The following is a 14,105-nucleotide window of genomic DNA, read 5'->3' as shown; positions in this document are numbered from 1 at the left end:
TGGGGCTGAACTTGAGATGTCAGCTTATATCCTAAGCAACTGCAATTCAGTCTTGTCCAGTGAGGCCCAGCGACAGGCCTTCTATACAGAGTGCCCATCCCCCTCCTACTCCCAGTCATTCATGTTCCTCCAACTTCTTTCTCTCCCGGTGCCGTACCCCTGCCATCGTGTGGGGATATTTCCCAAGCAGAAGTTGGTTCCCCTGCGTGTCCCCAAGGTCCTGTTGCTGCATTTTCAGTTGAGAGAGAAGAATCCCCCTCAGCTGGTGTCCCTGGTTCCCCTTTCAGGTAGTGACAGAAGGAAGTCTACAGGCTGGATTTCCACCTCTCCTCCAGGGGCTCAGACACAGTCAGATCTGATGAGGTGAAGCTCTCTCTAAACCATGGACGTTTCAACTCCTCCTCTTGCCTTTCGTCTGACTAACGCACCTGCTGAACGTTAACTCCACTGGCTACCACGTATCTTCCATCTTTACAACAAGGAGTCCGGCCTCTGCTCCCTGTCCGGGGCTCAGAGAAACCTCCGGATGCCCTTGCTCTGTAATATGAAGACTCTGATGTTCTCTCAGAGATTCCTCGTATCGGAAGCTTTTCTCACACGCACCACACTGATGTGGCCGCTCCCGGACATGGACCTGCTGGAGCGTCTCTAGCTCAGGCTTCCCCGTGATGCTTTTCCCACACTCAATGTGGCGTTTCAGCCCTTCTCCCGGGTCGTTACCCTGATGGTCGACAGACCTGCCATGGCTTTTAGCAGCTGGGCCGCCCTGGTGGTGTCTCTCTTCCACGTGATTTCTTTGGTGCTTCATGAAGCTCGTCTTGAGCATGAAGCTCTTGCTGCACGCCGTGCACTGGAAGGGCCGCTCGCCGGTGTGCAGGCGCTGGTGGTTGAGCAGGTACACCTTGCGGCTGTAGCTCTTGTCACACTTGGTGCACTTGTAGGGCCATTCTCCCGTGTGGATGCGGAAGTGGTTGTTGAGCTTGGACTTCTCGCTGAAGCTGTTGTCGCATTGGGTGCACTTGTAGGGGCGCTCGCCGGTGTGCAGGCGCTGGTGCGAGATGAGCACGGCCTTCTGCCGGAAGCTTTTCTCGCACGCCGTGCACTGGAAGGGCCGTTCCCCCGTGTGCACACGCTGGTGGTTGAGCAGATACACCTTGCGGCTGTAGCTCTTCTCGCACTCACTGCACTTGTAGGGCTTCTCCCCGCGGTGAATCATCTGGTGTCGCAGCAGGTCTGACTGGCAGTTGAAGCTCTTCTCGCACTCGGTGCACTTGTAGGGCCGCACCTTGGCGTGGCTCCGCAGGTGCTTGACCAAATTCCCCTTCAGCCGGAAGCTCTTCCCGCATTCACTGCAGGCAAAGGGCTTCTCTCCCGGCTGCACCACGAAGCCCTTGAGCAGGCTGAAGTCTCGGCCGCACTGGGTTGATTGCTCCATTCTGATGACTGTGGGGCTAGCCAGCTGTGCAGCCGCTCCCTGCTGTAGGCTCTGCAAAACCTCCTCTTCTGATTTCACCAACAAAGTCCTGTGTGATTCTAACTTTTCCAGACATCCCTCCTGGGGCTTCTCCTCCTGTTTGCTTGCTGTCCCATCATTTGCTAGATTACAGAGAGAGAGAGATGGGCATTAGTGCTTTGATCTGGAAAGAAAGCTTCCCTGGCTAAGAGATACTGTGCAGAAGAAACCTGACACTTTTTAATGGCCCAATGAATAATTTATTGCCTCAGCGTATGAACTCAACAGACCTGAAGTAGGGCTCGACTTGGCTTGAAATCTTATGTGCTAGACCGCACAATTTGGGTTGGATGTCATGACACTTCTAGCCTACACACCTCCTGCATCACAGCACGACTGATGTTATGAGCCTGAAACCACCCCTCCAAGCTGGGTGTCAAGGGGTAAACTTTCCCCCACAGAAGGCATGGGGGCAGGGTAAAGGAGGGGCCCCGTTCTTCTGCATCACATCAAACACTCAGAAAGGCAGGATCAACTGCTCCCATTAGTCACACAGGGGGGGGAGCTGTGACTGACATCCACCATCATGTAATGGCTATACAGTTACAATGGGTTTATTAGACTGTAAGCGTCAGGTCAGGCTATGCCTGCTACCGTAATGAGAGTAGATGGTACTACTTGCGGCTCATCAAACCCACTGCTTTGTGGGTAGTTCGGGAGGGCATAAGGCTAAGGGAGCAAACCCTAACAGAAAAGCCTCACTGCCTTGTGGGTGAATTCGGGAGAATGTAAGTCTATGCGAGTAAACTCAGATAGAAAATCTGGAGTGGAGCCCCAAAGGCGCTCAGGAACTAATATTTTAGTATCTTTCCGGCAACTCCTGCAGCAGATTGGGTACCAGACGTATTGGGTCTTTCTCTCCTCTGGATTTTACCAGTGACACCGAGAGCGGGGTCCTGATGCATGGGCAACTCAGGGCCTCCATATCATTTTCCCAGGCTTGGGCCCTGGATTAGGTACTCCAGCTTCGCCTCGAGCGTCGACACAACTCGGGAGGCAGCAGTCACCGGTTCTAAGCTCTTACTCTATTGGCGTAGAATTGAGCGCCAGCAGCAGTCTCTGATGGTGGCAGAGATCATCGTATCTTACTGGACAACAACTGCCCGCCATAAAACTGGGCAACCCCCAGACAATAGGGTGTTGTCCTGCCACAGTCTGCCTGCTTCAAATGGGTGCTTGGAGCTTAGAATTTTATAACTTGACAAGTTGCCTGTGACCAATACACAAGGCAAATCAAGTAAAAGAAAGAAAACATCCTTAAAGATAGGGTGCTGGAACATTTGTACCATAACAACTGGATTGCCTGAGGACCTTCAACAGATCAACGATGCACGTAAAACTGGCGTGATCAATGACGAGCTGAAACAACTCAACGTGATTATCACATCCCTCCAAGAAACTCGGCTAGCATCAAGCAGATCTCTCAGAGAAAAAGACTACACATTTATCTGGCAGGGGAAAAGTGCAGAAGAAACACAAGAGCACAGAGTTGGATTTGCCATCAAGAACTCACTTTTGGGGATGACTGAGCCACCTACAAATGGATCAGAGAGAATTTTGGCACCACACTTGTTCACATCTGAGGGCCCAGTCAACCTTGTGAGTGTGTATGCCCCAACACTCTCCTCGTCTTCTGACATCAAGGACCAGTTCTATGACCAGTTGAACACCACCATCAGCAGGATTCTGAAACACAAATATGTTTTTCTGCTAGGGGACTTAATGCAAGGGTGGGAGCTGATCGTAAAGCATGGACCAACTGTCTTGGTCAACACGGAACTGGTAAGATGAATGTAAATGATCAGAGACGGCTAGAATTTTATTCCTATTATCTCTGTGTAACAAACTTATTCTTCCAGACAAAGTTGCAACACGAAGTGTCTTGGAAACAACCCAGATCCGGCCACTGGCATCAACTGGATCTTATCATCACAAGGCATGCCAACCTTAACATTGTCCTCATTACCCACAGTTATCAAAATGCCGATTGCAACACAGACCACACTCTGGTATGCAGCAAGATCAGACTTAAACTAAAGAAAATACACAGATCTAAAGTAAAAGGATGTCTTCGTATTAACCTTAGTACCATAGCGGACCAAGAAAAGTCACAGCAGTGCAAGAACATACAACAACAGGGGTCGGCAACCTTTCAGAAGTGGTGTGCCGAGTCTTCATTTATTCACTTTAATTAAAGGTTTCGCGTGCCGGTAATACATTTTAACGTTTTTTTAGAAGGTGTCTCTCTAAGTCTATATTATATAACTAAACTATTGTTGTATGTAAAGTAAACAAGGTTTTCAAAATGTTTAAGAAGCTTCATTTAAAATTAAATTAAAACGCTGATCTTACGCCGCCAGCCTGCTCAGCCCGCTGGGTGTGGGGGGTTCAGGGCAGAGGGCTGGGTGTTGGGGGGGGACTCGAGGTCAGGGCAGAGAGCTGGGGGGGGGGGGGTGGAGGTGTAGGGCACAAGGCTGGGTGTGGGGAGGGTTCAGGGCAGAGGGCTGGATGTTGGGGGGGGACTCGAGGTCAGGGCAGAGAGCTCGGGGGGGTGGAGGTGCAGGGCACAAGGCTGGGTGTGGGGGAGGGGTTCAGGGCAGAGGGCTGGGGGGGGTGGAGGTGCAGGGCACAAGGCTGGGTGTGGGGGGGGTTCAGGGCAGAGGGTTGGGGGTGTGTGGAGGTGCAGGGCACAAGGCTGGGTGGGGGGGTTCAGGGCAGAGGGATGGGTATGTGTTGGGGTGGGGGGTTCAGGACAGAGGGCTGTGGTGCTCCCAGCCCCCTGCCCTGAGTGGCCCAAGGAAGGGGGCTGGAAGGGATATGCCCTGTTCCACCCCCTTCCCCCAGGCCCGTCCCTACCTCTCTCTGCCTCCTCTACGGAGCAGCGAGCACGCTGCGCTCAGCTCTGCTCCTCTGGGAGGAGGAGGGGCCAGAATGCACCATGTTGTGGGAAGAAATGGGGGTGGGGGGAGCTTGGCTGCCACAGGACCAAGCTTCTGCCTCCTGCCCCTGCAGGGGAGAGCGGAGGGCTGAGTGGGGCGGGGGGCTGGGACACCCCCCCCCACTGCTCTCCCCTGCGGGGGCAGGAGGCAGAAGCTTGGTCCTGCGGCAGCCAAGTTCCACATCTCCCCCGTTTCTTCTCCCAGCGTGGCGCTTTCCGGCCCCTCCTCCTCCTCCTCTCACCGGGAGGCAGTGTGCAACTCAAAATCGGCACGCGTGCCGTAGGTTGCCGACCCCTGTACTACAACAAGCCCTTGATAGCAGTGATTGGGCCACAAGTAACCAGCTGAAGTGGGAGCACCTGAAGAACACAATCTACGATGCAGCTCTGTGTCTTTAGGAAGAAGGAAAACAAGACCAACGACTGGTTTGATGCATATTCCAGTGTGTTGACACCAGTCATAGAAGCTAAATGCACAGCCCAAACCAACTACAAGAGAGACCCAAATGAAAAAACCTTACAAGTGTTGAGAGTGGCAAGAACCAAGGCACAACAAACTGCTCGACACTGTGCCAATGACTATTGGCTGCACTTATGTGAAAGCATCCAAGTAGCAGCTGATGCAGATAACATCAAAAACACGTATGACGGGATCAAGAAAGCTTTGGGTTCAACTTCAAAGAAGACAGCCCCATTGAAATCAACAACCAGGGAAACAATCAACGACCGCACTAAGCAGATGGATCGCTGTGTAGGATACTACTCTGAGCTTTACTCCCATTAAAATATTGTTACGGACATAGCCATCACCGCCATAAAAAGCCTGCTTGTTATGAACCAACTCGACAATGAACCAACTGTCGAGGAGCTTAGCCTTGCCATAGATGGCCTCCCCAATGGAAAGGATGTCCCCCCAAGCTCGTAAGCATGATTTGATCCCTCCATGAAAACATGTATGGCACAGTCTAATATGACGGCTCAGCGTTCTGAGGCTTTCCAGATTCGTAGCAGAGTTAAGCAAGGCTGTGTACTTGCCCCAGCTCGGTTTGGGATCTTCTTCTCCCTGCTACTGAAACAAGCATTGGTTCTTCAACTGGGGGAATCTACTTGCACACAAGGTCTGATGGAAAGCTGTTCAATCTTGAAAGACTCAGATCTAAAACCAAGACCCGGGAGGCCATTATCCAGCACCTTCTCTTCGCTGATGACGCAGCAGTGACAACCCACACAGAAGCTCATCTTCAAAGCCTCATGTACAGTTTTTCCAAAGCCTGCCAAGGCATCTGGAAATAGGACGCCCAAAATTGCATTTCAAGGATGTGTGCAAGCGAGACCGCAAAGAAAAGGACGTGGATGTGGACAAATGGGAAGATCACACTCAAGACCACAGCCATTGGAAACAAGAGCTTAACACAAGTCTCCGGAGTTCCGAGAGGAAGCCGTCCAGCTTAGGAGAGGAGAAAAGAGCTCGCAGAAGGCAGAGCCCAAAGGGTCAAGACACCACCTTTAAACGTGACAGATGCGGCAGAGATTCTCTCTCTCAAGTGGGTCTCTTCAGCCATAAAACCAACTGAGTAAATTCTTTACTTCTCAGGGGCGCACACTCATGGGCTCCCAAAACTGAAGGATGCCTACTACTGTTAGGCTGTAAACTCTTTGGGGCAGAGATTGCTGTATGAACACAGAACAAAAAGACAGCTAGCACAACGGGGCCCTGATTCGGGACTGCAATACAAACAACAATCAATGATCACTTAGAACAGGTAAGAGCACACAGTGGCGGAGGAGCTCTGAGGAGCCGCAAGTACCTATTCCACTCACCTCCTTTGAGGTATCAGGGGGTAGCCGTGTTAGTCTGTATCTACAAAACTCCTTTGAGGTGCTTCAATCCCTTAGAGCTCCACTGGGACACCCTGACACTTCAATATTCACCACTATCATGTAGTTAGGATATCTTTTGTACAAAGTATGTCTTGTGAGGCATCACTCTAAAAGTCTTCATCTGCTAGACATTACTATCTCGTTGGATTGTATGTGCTATTGTTGTATGTGAAGTTATGAAGTTTGGCTATGTATGTGTTACTGAGACATGTTGGGGGGTTGAAAACACCCACAAGCAGCCTTTCAGGTACAACAGTAAAAAGGCCAAACAATGTTAATGGATTATTGAGGAAATGCACACAAACACAGGGACTACCCCAGGAACTGTGTACAATAGAATCTTCTTGGAGATAGCACTGTACAATAGGAACTCTTTGACCCAAGTCACAGGAAAAGAGCTTTCTAGCAAGTGGGGAGAAGATATAAAAGGGGGACAATGACATCATGATGGTACCTCACTCTCCCTGCAACACCACCACCCCTGGAAACACCTGGGGGGGCAAGGACTGAACTGTGGGAAGTGATGGTCCCAGGCTAGAAGGATTTTTAGCCTGAGTATGAAAACCTGGGCAAGCCAAGGCAACATGTGCCTTAAGAATCTGCCAGCCTGTTTATCACTCAGGGTGAGAATTTGCTAATTTATATCCTACCTATTTAGTGTTTTAAACTCAGTTTGCGTTTTTTGTTTATTTACGAAGGTAATGTGCTTTGGTCTATTTGCTATCACTTATAATCACTTCAAATCTATCTTTTGTAGTTGTTAAACTTTTTTTTCTCTAAAACCAGTTTGTGGACTTCATAACTGGGGGGCAAAAAGCTGGGCATCTCTCCCTCTACATTGAGGGAGAGAGCAAATTTTATTAACTTACGCTGCACAGTTCTTTTGGGTTTACACTCCAGAGGGGGGTGGGCACTCGAGTAACTGGGCAGTTCCTTAGCTGAGCCTTCCCATGCAGAGCTGATCTCCAGGTCTGTGTTTCTGCACCTGGGGGTGTCCTTACCCGTATGCGGGCTGGTAAAGTGCAGCCTGAAGCCTGGGGAAGGGCTTGACAGGCTGCATAGCAGTACAGTGTTAAGGGAACCCAGGCTGGTGGGTCAGGCAGGCGCAATGGTACCCCAGTACATCAGGTGGCACCCCGGAGCGGGGGGGCAACCCGTCACACCCACTCCCCCTCAGAGCCAATGGGAGTTTTGCACAAGAGCAGCCAGCCATTGCTCACCCATGCAGGAGCCTGTGAGAATTCTTCCTTCCCCCAATTCCTGCTGGTCCCCAGCATCCAGCTCTTCCTCTCCTTTGATCCAGGGTGAAGTGGCAGATGTGGAACCTGGTGATTGATGATGTTAATGAGACACAGAAACAAATCCAAGTGGGTTTTACCAACCCCTATTGACCTCTTTGTGCAAAGGGTTTGGGGCTGGAGCTGTCTGGGATGGGTGGAAGGATCAGTGACATTTTGTGGAGAGAAGGAAAAACAGATGAGCAAACACATCCAGACAGATGCGGTTATACAAGTTGATGGGCCGGGGCTATTCACTCCCCTCACTGAGTCCGAGTTCGAACCCTCTGCTCACCTGCGCTGGGCTCCAGGGGAATTTCTCTGTCTGGCGAACCCCCCTGGGCCCTGATACACGGCTCCTCCCCTCCTTCAGCCCGGGGCAGGATGTCAGGGTTGGAAATGGCCTGGCCTATTCATGAAGACAGAGAGGAGGGGAAAGGAGTGTTTTATTCATATTCACCAGGCACTTACATGTGATTTTAAACCTGAGCTGAACAGAGGCAGAACTGGTGATCCTCAGGAAAGCAGATCTCTGCTAGGAAATGGATTGCTTTTCCCGGGGGAGCCTGAGGAATCCCTACACTCCTGTAATATTGTTGCCTGCAGGCCCACACAGCTGCCCCTGCCATGCCCACTTTTCATCCTCTTGTCTCAGTGGGTTAACTTCTGCCTGGGCGGGGATTAGGGTGAAAAGGGGGCGTGGCAGGGGCTGAGACAGGGCGTGGCTGACATGTAGGTTTTAAAGTGCAAATCCAGTTCAAGAAAACGACGTGCCTGGCAGGTACTTTGAGGGCTCTGAGAGACTCCTATTGCCAGCCAGGAGGAGCAGTTCCCCTGAGTGCGCTCTGGAGCTGCGCTTCCAACAGGGAGTTCAGTGCCTCATATGCTGAGCACAGGGCGCTTCGTGGCCCACTGGCCTGCAGCCCCGCTCCTCTCCTCTTCCTTCAGCTTGTTGGATGATGAGTAACAAAGCGCTGGGCTCTGCAGCCCTGCCGACGATTCTCCCAGCCCTCACCCAAACCCTGCACTTTCAAGCCCTTACAGTGGACGTGTGGGTTTGTGATACTTGGTAGAACTCACCTGCGCTGGGGTCCACAGGGATTTCTCTTTCCACCAGCCCTTCCTTCTTCTGGACTCTTTCCTCCAATCCTTCCAGAGATTCCCGCTGATCCCCGACGCACGGCTCCTCCCCTCGTTCAATGCGGGATAAAACGTCTGGCTTAGAAACAGCGTAGTCTGTTCATGGTAGCAGATGTTAAGGGAACATCATGGCCTATTAATATTCATTGCAAATAATGCTAAATGATTTAAATCCAGCTCCCCTTCTCTCGCTGGAGCTGACGACAGATCTGAAAGGAGGCCAATACCTAATAAGGATCCTGTAAAAAGATACCATTCCTTGTGGTGGTCGGGTGTGCTCCCCCACAGAAGAGCCGGGGGTTGCCGCATAGAAGGGGAGTTGATATGCCAGAGCCAGTTCAGGGAAGAATGTTCAATGCTATATTACCAGGTGACACAAAAGGAGATCTTACTTACCGTACGGTAACTTGAGTTCTTCGAGATGTTTTATCCCTATGGGTATGCTCACCATAAGATGCGCGTGTACCCAACTTGCCTAAGAGGGAGATATCTCTAAGACAGTGGATCTCAACCCGCAGCCCAATCAGCACACAGCTGTGGCCCATGTGACATTCCGAGGGCCATACAGGTAGTTTATATATTGCGTGGATGTGGCTCACCTAACATATAGAGAACTACATATGGTCTCAAGTTGCAGTGGGGGAGGTCTAGGTTGGATATTAGGAAAAACTATTTCACTAGCAGGGTGGTGAAGCACTGGAATGCGTTACCTGGGGAGGTGGTGGAATCTCCTTCTTTAGAGGTTTTTAAGGTCAGGCTTGACAAAGCCCTGGCGGGGATGATTTAGTTGGGAATTGGTCCTGCTTTGAGCAGGGGGTTGGACTAGATGACCTCCTGAGGTCCCTTCCAACCCTGATATTCTATGATTCTACATATGTAGCCCACACTGGTGAATCAGTTGAGAACCACTGCTTTAAGAGATCTATGAGGGGAGGGGAGAGGAATAAGTTGTTCCGGGGTCATTGTTGCTAGGCAGATTTAGAACTCCACATCCAGAAGTTTCTGGAATAGGGTGTGGTAGTTTTGGGTCTGCTCCAATAGGTTCCCTGTTGCTGGGGTCAGACACCAGGAGGGCGAGCAGGCAGGGCCTTTTTCAAAACAGCTGCCCTGTGCCCTGCATGGGTTGGGAGAAGCTGACCCCAGGAGCAGAAAGCAGGTTGTTTTCCCTAACTCTGAATCATTTTGCAGCAGGTTAGTGATGTTGTTAACCCGACAACAGGGAAGCACCGCCAGTATTAATTTAAAAAAGGGGAAATTGGGAAGGAAAAGTAATTTATTTTATTGTAATTGTATATGGTGACTGTTGTATTGATTTTATCCAAAGTGTTTTAATTACATTAACTCAACTAGTATGATTCCCCAGCTTTTCTTTAAATTTGATCCTGGGGAAGGAGTCATTTATATTTTGCATTTTCTTGTAACAGGGTTTGTTTTCAATCTAGACACGTAACTGAGTGGTGGGTTAATCAGGCCGCTGACTGGCTAGCCGTGATTTCAGCAGAGGAAGAGTCCGCCTGGATTCCAACTGAAGATTCCCGCCAGCAAGTGGAGGGAAGATGATGCTTTTGACTCGCAGACTGTACAGATTTGGTGGTCAAAGACTCAGACTCAGGTGAATTCAACCTAAACTTTTGGGAACTTTGAGTTTCCTCTCACTGTCTTTCTGTGGAGGCTGAGCTGTTTAATTTGTTTTCTTTATTTCTGTTTATGCATAACTGTGAAGACAGTGTATGTGGATTATAAAGTTGCCATGTTATGTTGTAGAAATTAAGTTATTATTATTCACTGTTTCTTTATCATAATAATTATAATGTTGGTACTTAATTAAGTTCATTCCTTTTGTTCTTTTGGGGACTTGAATGTGGGGAGGTTGTCCCTGTGCAATCCTTGCTGAAAAGCCTTAGACTGAACTCTGTCTCCAGCTGCTTTTCTACGGGAGTTGGAGTTTTTTAGGCACTAGGTTACACGTGCACAGCCATGTGCTCTCAATGAGAGACAGCAGTGTCTGCAGGCCTGCGCAGAGCAGCCCCTCATGCCTCCAAACAAGAGCCTATAAGGAGCAGTGGACTCGTCGCCACTCAGTTCCTTCTCTACCACCTAGCAGAGCCCCTACAGCCGAGGGGAAGGAAGGTGGAGCAACCATAGGGACAAAGCATCTCAAAGAACTCAAGGTCCTATAAGGTAAGTAACCTCTCCTCCTCCTTTGAGTGCATATGTCCCTATGGGTGCTCCACCAGAGGAGACTCCCAAGCAGTAACTCAACGGCGAGGCAAGTCCAAGATGGTTCAGAGGACTGCGTCACCAAAGGTAGTATCATCCCTAGAAGTAGGTAAGATGGCGGAATGCTTGGCAAAGACGGGAATGGAAGACCAAGTTGTAGTCCTACACATTTCTGGTATGGGAATGTCTTTCAGCAGAGCGATAGCTGTGGACTGAAGTCCAGGGGGAGTGTGCTGTCACTCTGTGAGGGGGCCGCATCGCAGCGGGTTCTAAACAAGTTGAATTGCAACCATTAGACAGTCGGAGTGTCTTATTAGCTATCCCCTTCTTAATGATTCCCAACATTCTGTTTGCTTTTTTGACTGCCGCTGCACACTGAGTAGATTTTGTCAGAGAACTATCCACAATCACTCCAAGATCTCTTTCTTGAGTGGTAACAGATAATTTAGACCCCATCATTTTGTATGTACAGTTGGGATTATGTTTTCCAATGTGCATTACCTTACATTTATCAACATTGAATTTCATCTGACATTTTGTTGCCCAGTCACCCAGTTTTGAGAGATCCTTTTGTAGCTTTTTGCAGTCTGCCTGGGACTTAACTATCTTGAGTAATTTTGTATCATCTGCAAATTTTGCCACCTCACTGTTTACCCATTTTTCCAGATCATTTATGAATATGTTGAATAGGACTGGTCCCAGTACAGACCCCAGGGGGACACCACTATTTACCTCTCTCTGTTCTGAAAACTGACCATTTATTCCTACCCTTTGTTTCCCATCTTTTAACCAGTAACCAATCCATGAGAGAACGGAAGAGGAGGCAGGCCCCACCGGGGCTAGTGAGCATTCCATTAGAAGGAGCTTCAGTCTAGCCTCTCTGTCTTTCCGAGACCTGCCTTTAAACCCGGAACTGATCTTACACCTTGACAGAATGTGGCTGTCTCCAAAGCAACTCGAATCTGTCACTACAGGGAAAAGACCCGTGGCAGGTTTGGCAGGACTTAAACCCCGGGATCTTTGGCATAATGCAGAAGGTTAATGGACCAAAGCGGACGATAGAAAGAAGAAGGGGACCGGATAATCTTCCTTCTAAACACAGAAGTATTAAAACTAAAAGCAGAAATAAAAGAACTACACAAACATAGGAAAAAACGAAGAATAAATCACTATATTGAGAAAGGCAGGAAGCCGAGAACCAGCGGATATGCAACCACTCCATCTCGAGCCGCAGGCGGTTGAGAAGGAACCGAGTGGCAGCAGGTCTGCGCCCCCCTATATCCCATCATTTGAAGGCGCCACTCTGGCAGGCATGGGCCTGCAGACAGTGCTTGGTAGTCTCCAGTCAAGAACGCATGGTGTGCGTGCATCCTACAGTGCTGCACCCTATGGACATACACTCAAAGAACTAGCCGATACAATGGTAGGACGGAGATTTTAAATCAGCAGAAGTCTGATTTTACCATCGGATGGGGTGATCTGGCTCGTTAAGGAAACGAAGGAGGGTCTTGTAATTCAGGCACTGGCCTGCTACTCAGCACACCTGGGTTCAATTCCTGGCTCTGCCACAGTCTCCCTTCATGACCTGACAGGTCGCTTAAACTTGCTGAACCTGATCTGAAGGCAGGGCCGGCTTTAGGCCAATTTGTCCGATTCCCCGGAATCGGGCCCCACACCTAAGAGGGCCCCACGCACTCACCCAGGCGGCGGTCGTCTTCGGGGGCCCCGCTCTCCCGGCCAGAGCACCGTCCGGAGCGCGGCAAGCCCTGCGGCCCTGGCCGGAGCGCAGCAAGCCCCATGGACCCCCCTCCCCCAGCTGGCAATCCGAAGTGCCGCCCCAGGAATCGGACCCCGCACTTGCTAAAGCCGGTCCTGTCTGAAGGCCTCTCAAGTCAATGGGAGACATTCGACATGCTTCAAAGGGTTTGGGAAAACTAGGTATTAGAATAAGAGCGGCATCACAGCTATGAACAGGCTATTCACGTACTCTGCGGCATGTAACTACAACAGTTATCTGCAGCTAGGAAGCACTGGACCAGATCTGTATCTGCAGTTTCCCATTTAGTTTTAAATAGGAGGGTGTGTGGTATGAGCTGTCTATTGCTAATGCTCTGGGAAGTAGTGATCCACTGGAAATTAAAGAAACTGGAGAATAACCTGCAACGGGAACCAGAGTAGGAACTGTTTCTAATCAGAGAGTGAAATGGCTATTAGCCAGGATCAATGGCTATTAGCCAGGCTGGGCAAGGATGGTGTCCCTAGCCTCTGTTTGCCAAAAGCTGGGAACAGGCAAGAGGGGATGGATCACTTGGTGATTCCCTGTTCTGTTCATTCCCTCTGGGGCACCTGGCATTGGCCACTGTTGGAAGACAGGATACTGGGCTAGATGGACCTTTGTTCCGACACAGTCTGGCCGTTCTTATGAAAACTGATCCTTACCCAGAGAGATCAGGGTCTCATAGTTCCCCTTCATCACATTCTTGTAAAGCTCTTTCTGCCATTCCTCTAAGTTCTCCCACTCCTGCTCGTTAAAATAAACTGAGATGTCATCAAATGTCACCGGCACCTGGAATCATAAGGGTTATAATAAACTTCTTTCTTAGACTATAAGGACCTGACCCAAAGCTCACTCAAGTGAATGCCACGGACTTCCATAGGTTTTGGAGGAGATCCTTATGGCAGGGAATGCATCTTGTGCTGTGCTCTTAGATTCACCAAGAGCAGAGGACTAATTTTAGCAGAAACTCTGAAGAATCAGGGCCAAATTCAGCAAGAAGATATGTGTCTCCTGAAAAGCGCATAGCACCCTCACCTCCCACTGACCAAATGGAGCATTTGCAGGTGGTCTGTTGAGAGCATCTGGTGGGCCAGCTCTGGCCTAGGTTTCCAACCACTTTGCATCATTTCCAACCAAATTGCATCAGAAGTGATGCACAAGTATGCTCCTAGTATTACTTTTCCACCTCAGCACTTGCTGGAGATGAACAGCTACTCAGTGACTGAGCTGGAAACAGAGCCCAGATGTCCTGACTCTCAGTCCCGTACATTATCCACAAACGACTGGACCAACTGGGTCTGGCCAGTGAGTTATTGGACACCTTGAGGCCAGTAAGATCACTCCCTGCATCTAAGGTGT

At 49.9% G+C, this 14,105-nt stretch overlaps 1 protein-coding gene across 1 annotated transcript in view; it reads right to left on the bottom strand.

Annotated features, from left to right (window-relative positions):
- The window catches only part of LOC128831351 (uncharacterized), a 33,837-nt gene that overhangs the window by 18,057 nt on the left and 1,675 nt on the right, over positions 1-14,105 (bottom strand). The window contains exons 3-7 of the mRNA XM_054017662.1: positions 13,409-13,535; positions 8,690-8,845; positions 7,905-8,018; positions 7,553-7,657; positions 456-1,596 (exon numbers count right to left, since the gene is read on the bottom strand). Coding sequence (XP_053873637.1) covers positions 456-1,596; positions 7,553-7,657; positions 7,905-8,018; positions 8,690-8,845; positions 13,409-13,535 — 1,643 coding nt within the window. The remainder of the gene's footprint in view (positions 1-455; positions 1,597-7,552; positions 7,658-7,904; positions 8,019-8,689; positions 8,846-13,408; positions 13,536-14,105) is intronic.

The sequence above is a fragment of the Malaclemys terrapin genome, chromosome 2, assembly GCF_027887155.1.
Source record: "Malaclemys terrapin pileata isolate rMalTer1 chromosome 2, rMalTer1.hap1, whole genome shotgun sequence".
Lineage (NCBI taxonomy): Eukaryota > Metazoa > Chordata > Testudines > Emydidae > Malaclemys > Malaclemys terrapin.
Note: the sequence above shows the minus strand (reverse complement) of the source record. Positions and strands in the feature narration are given on the sequence as shown.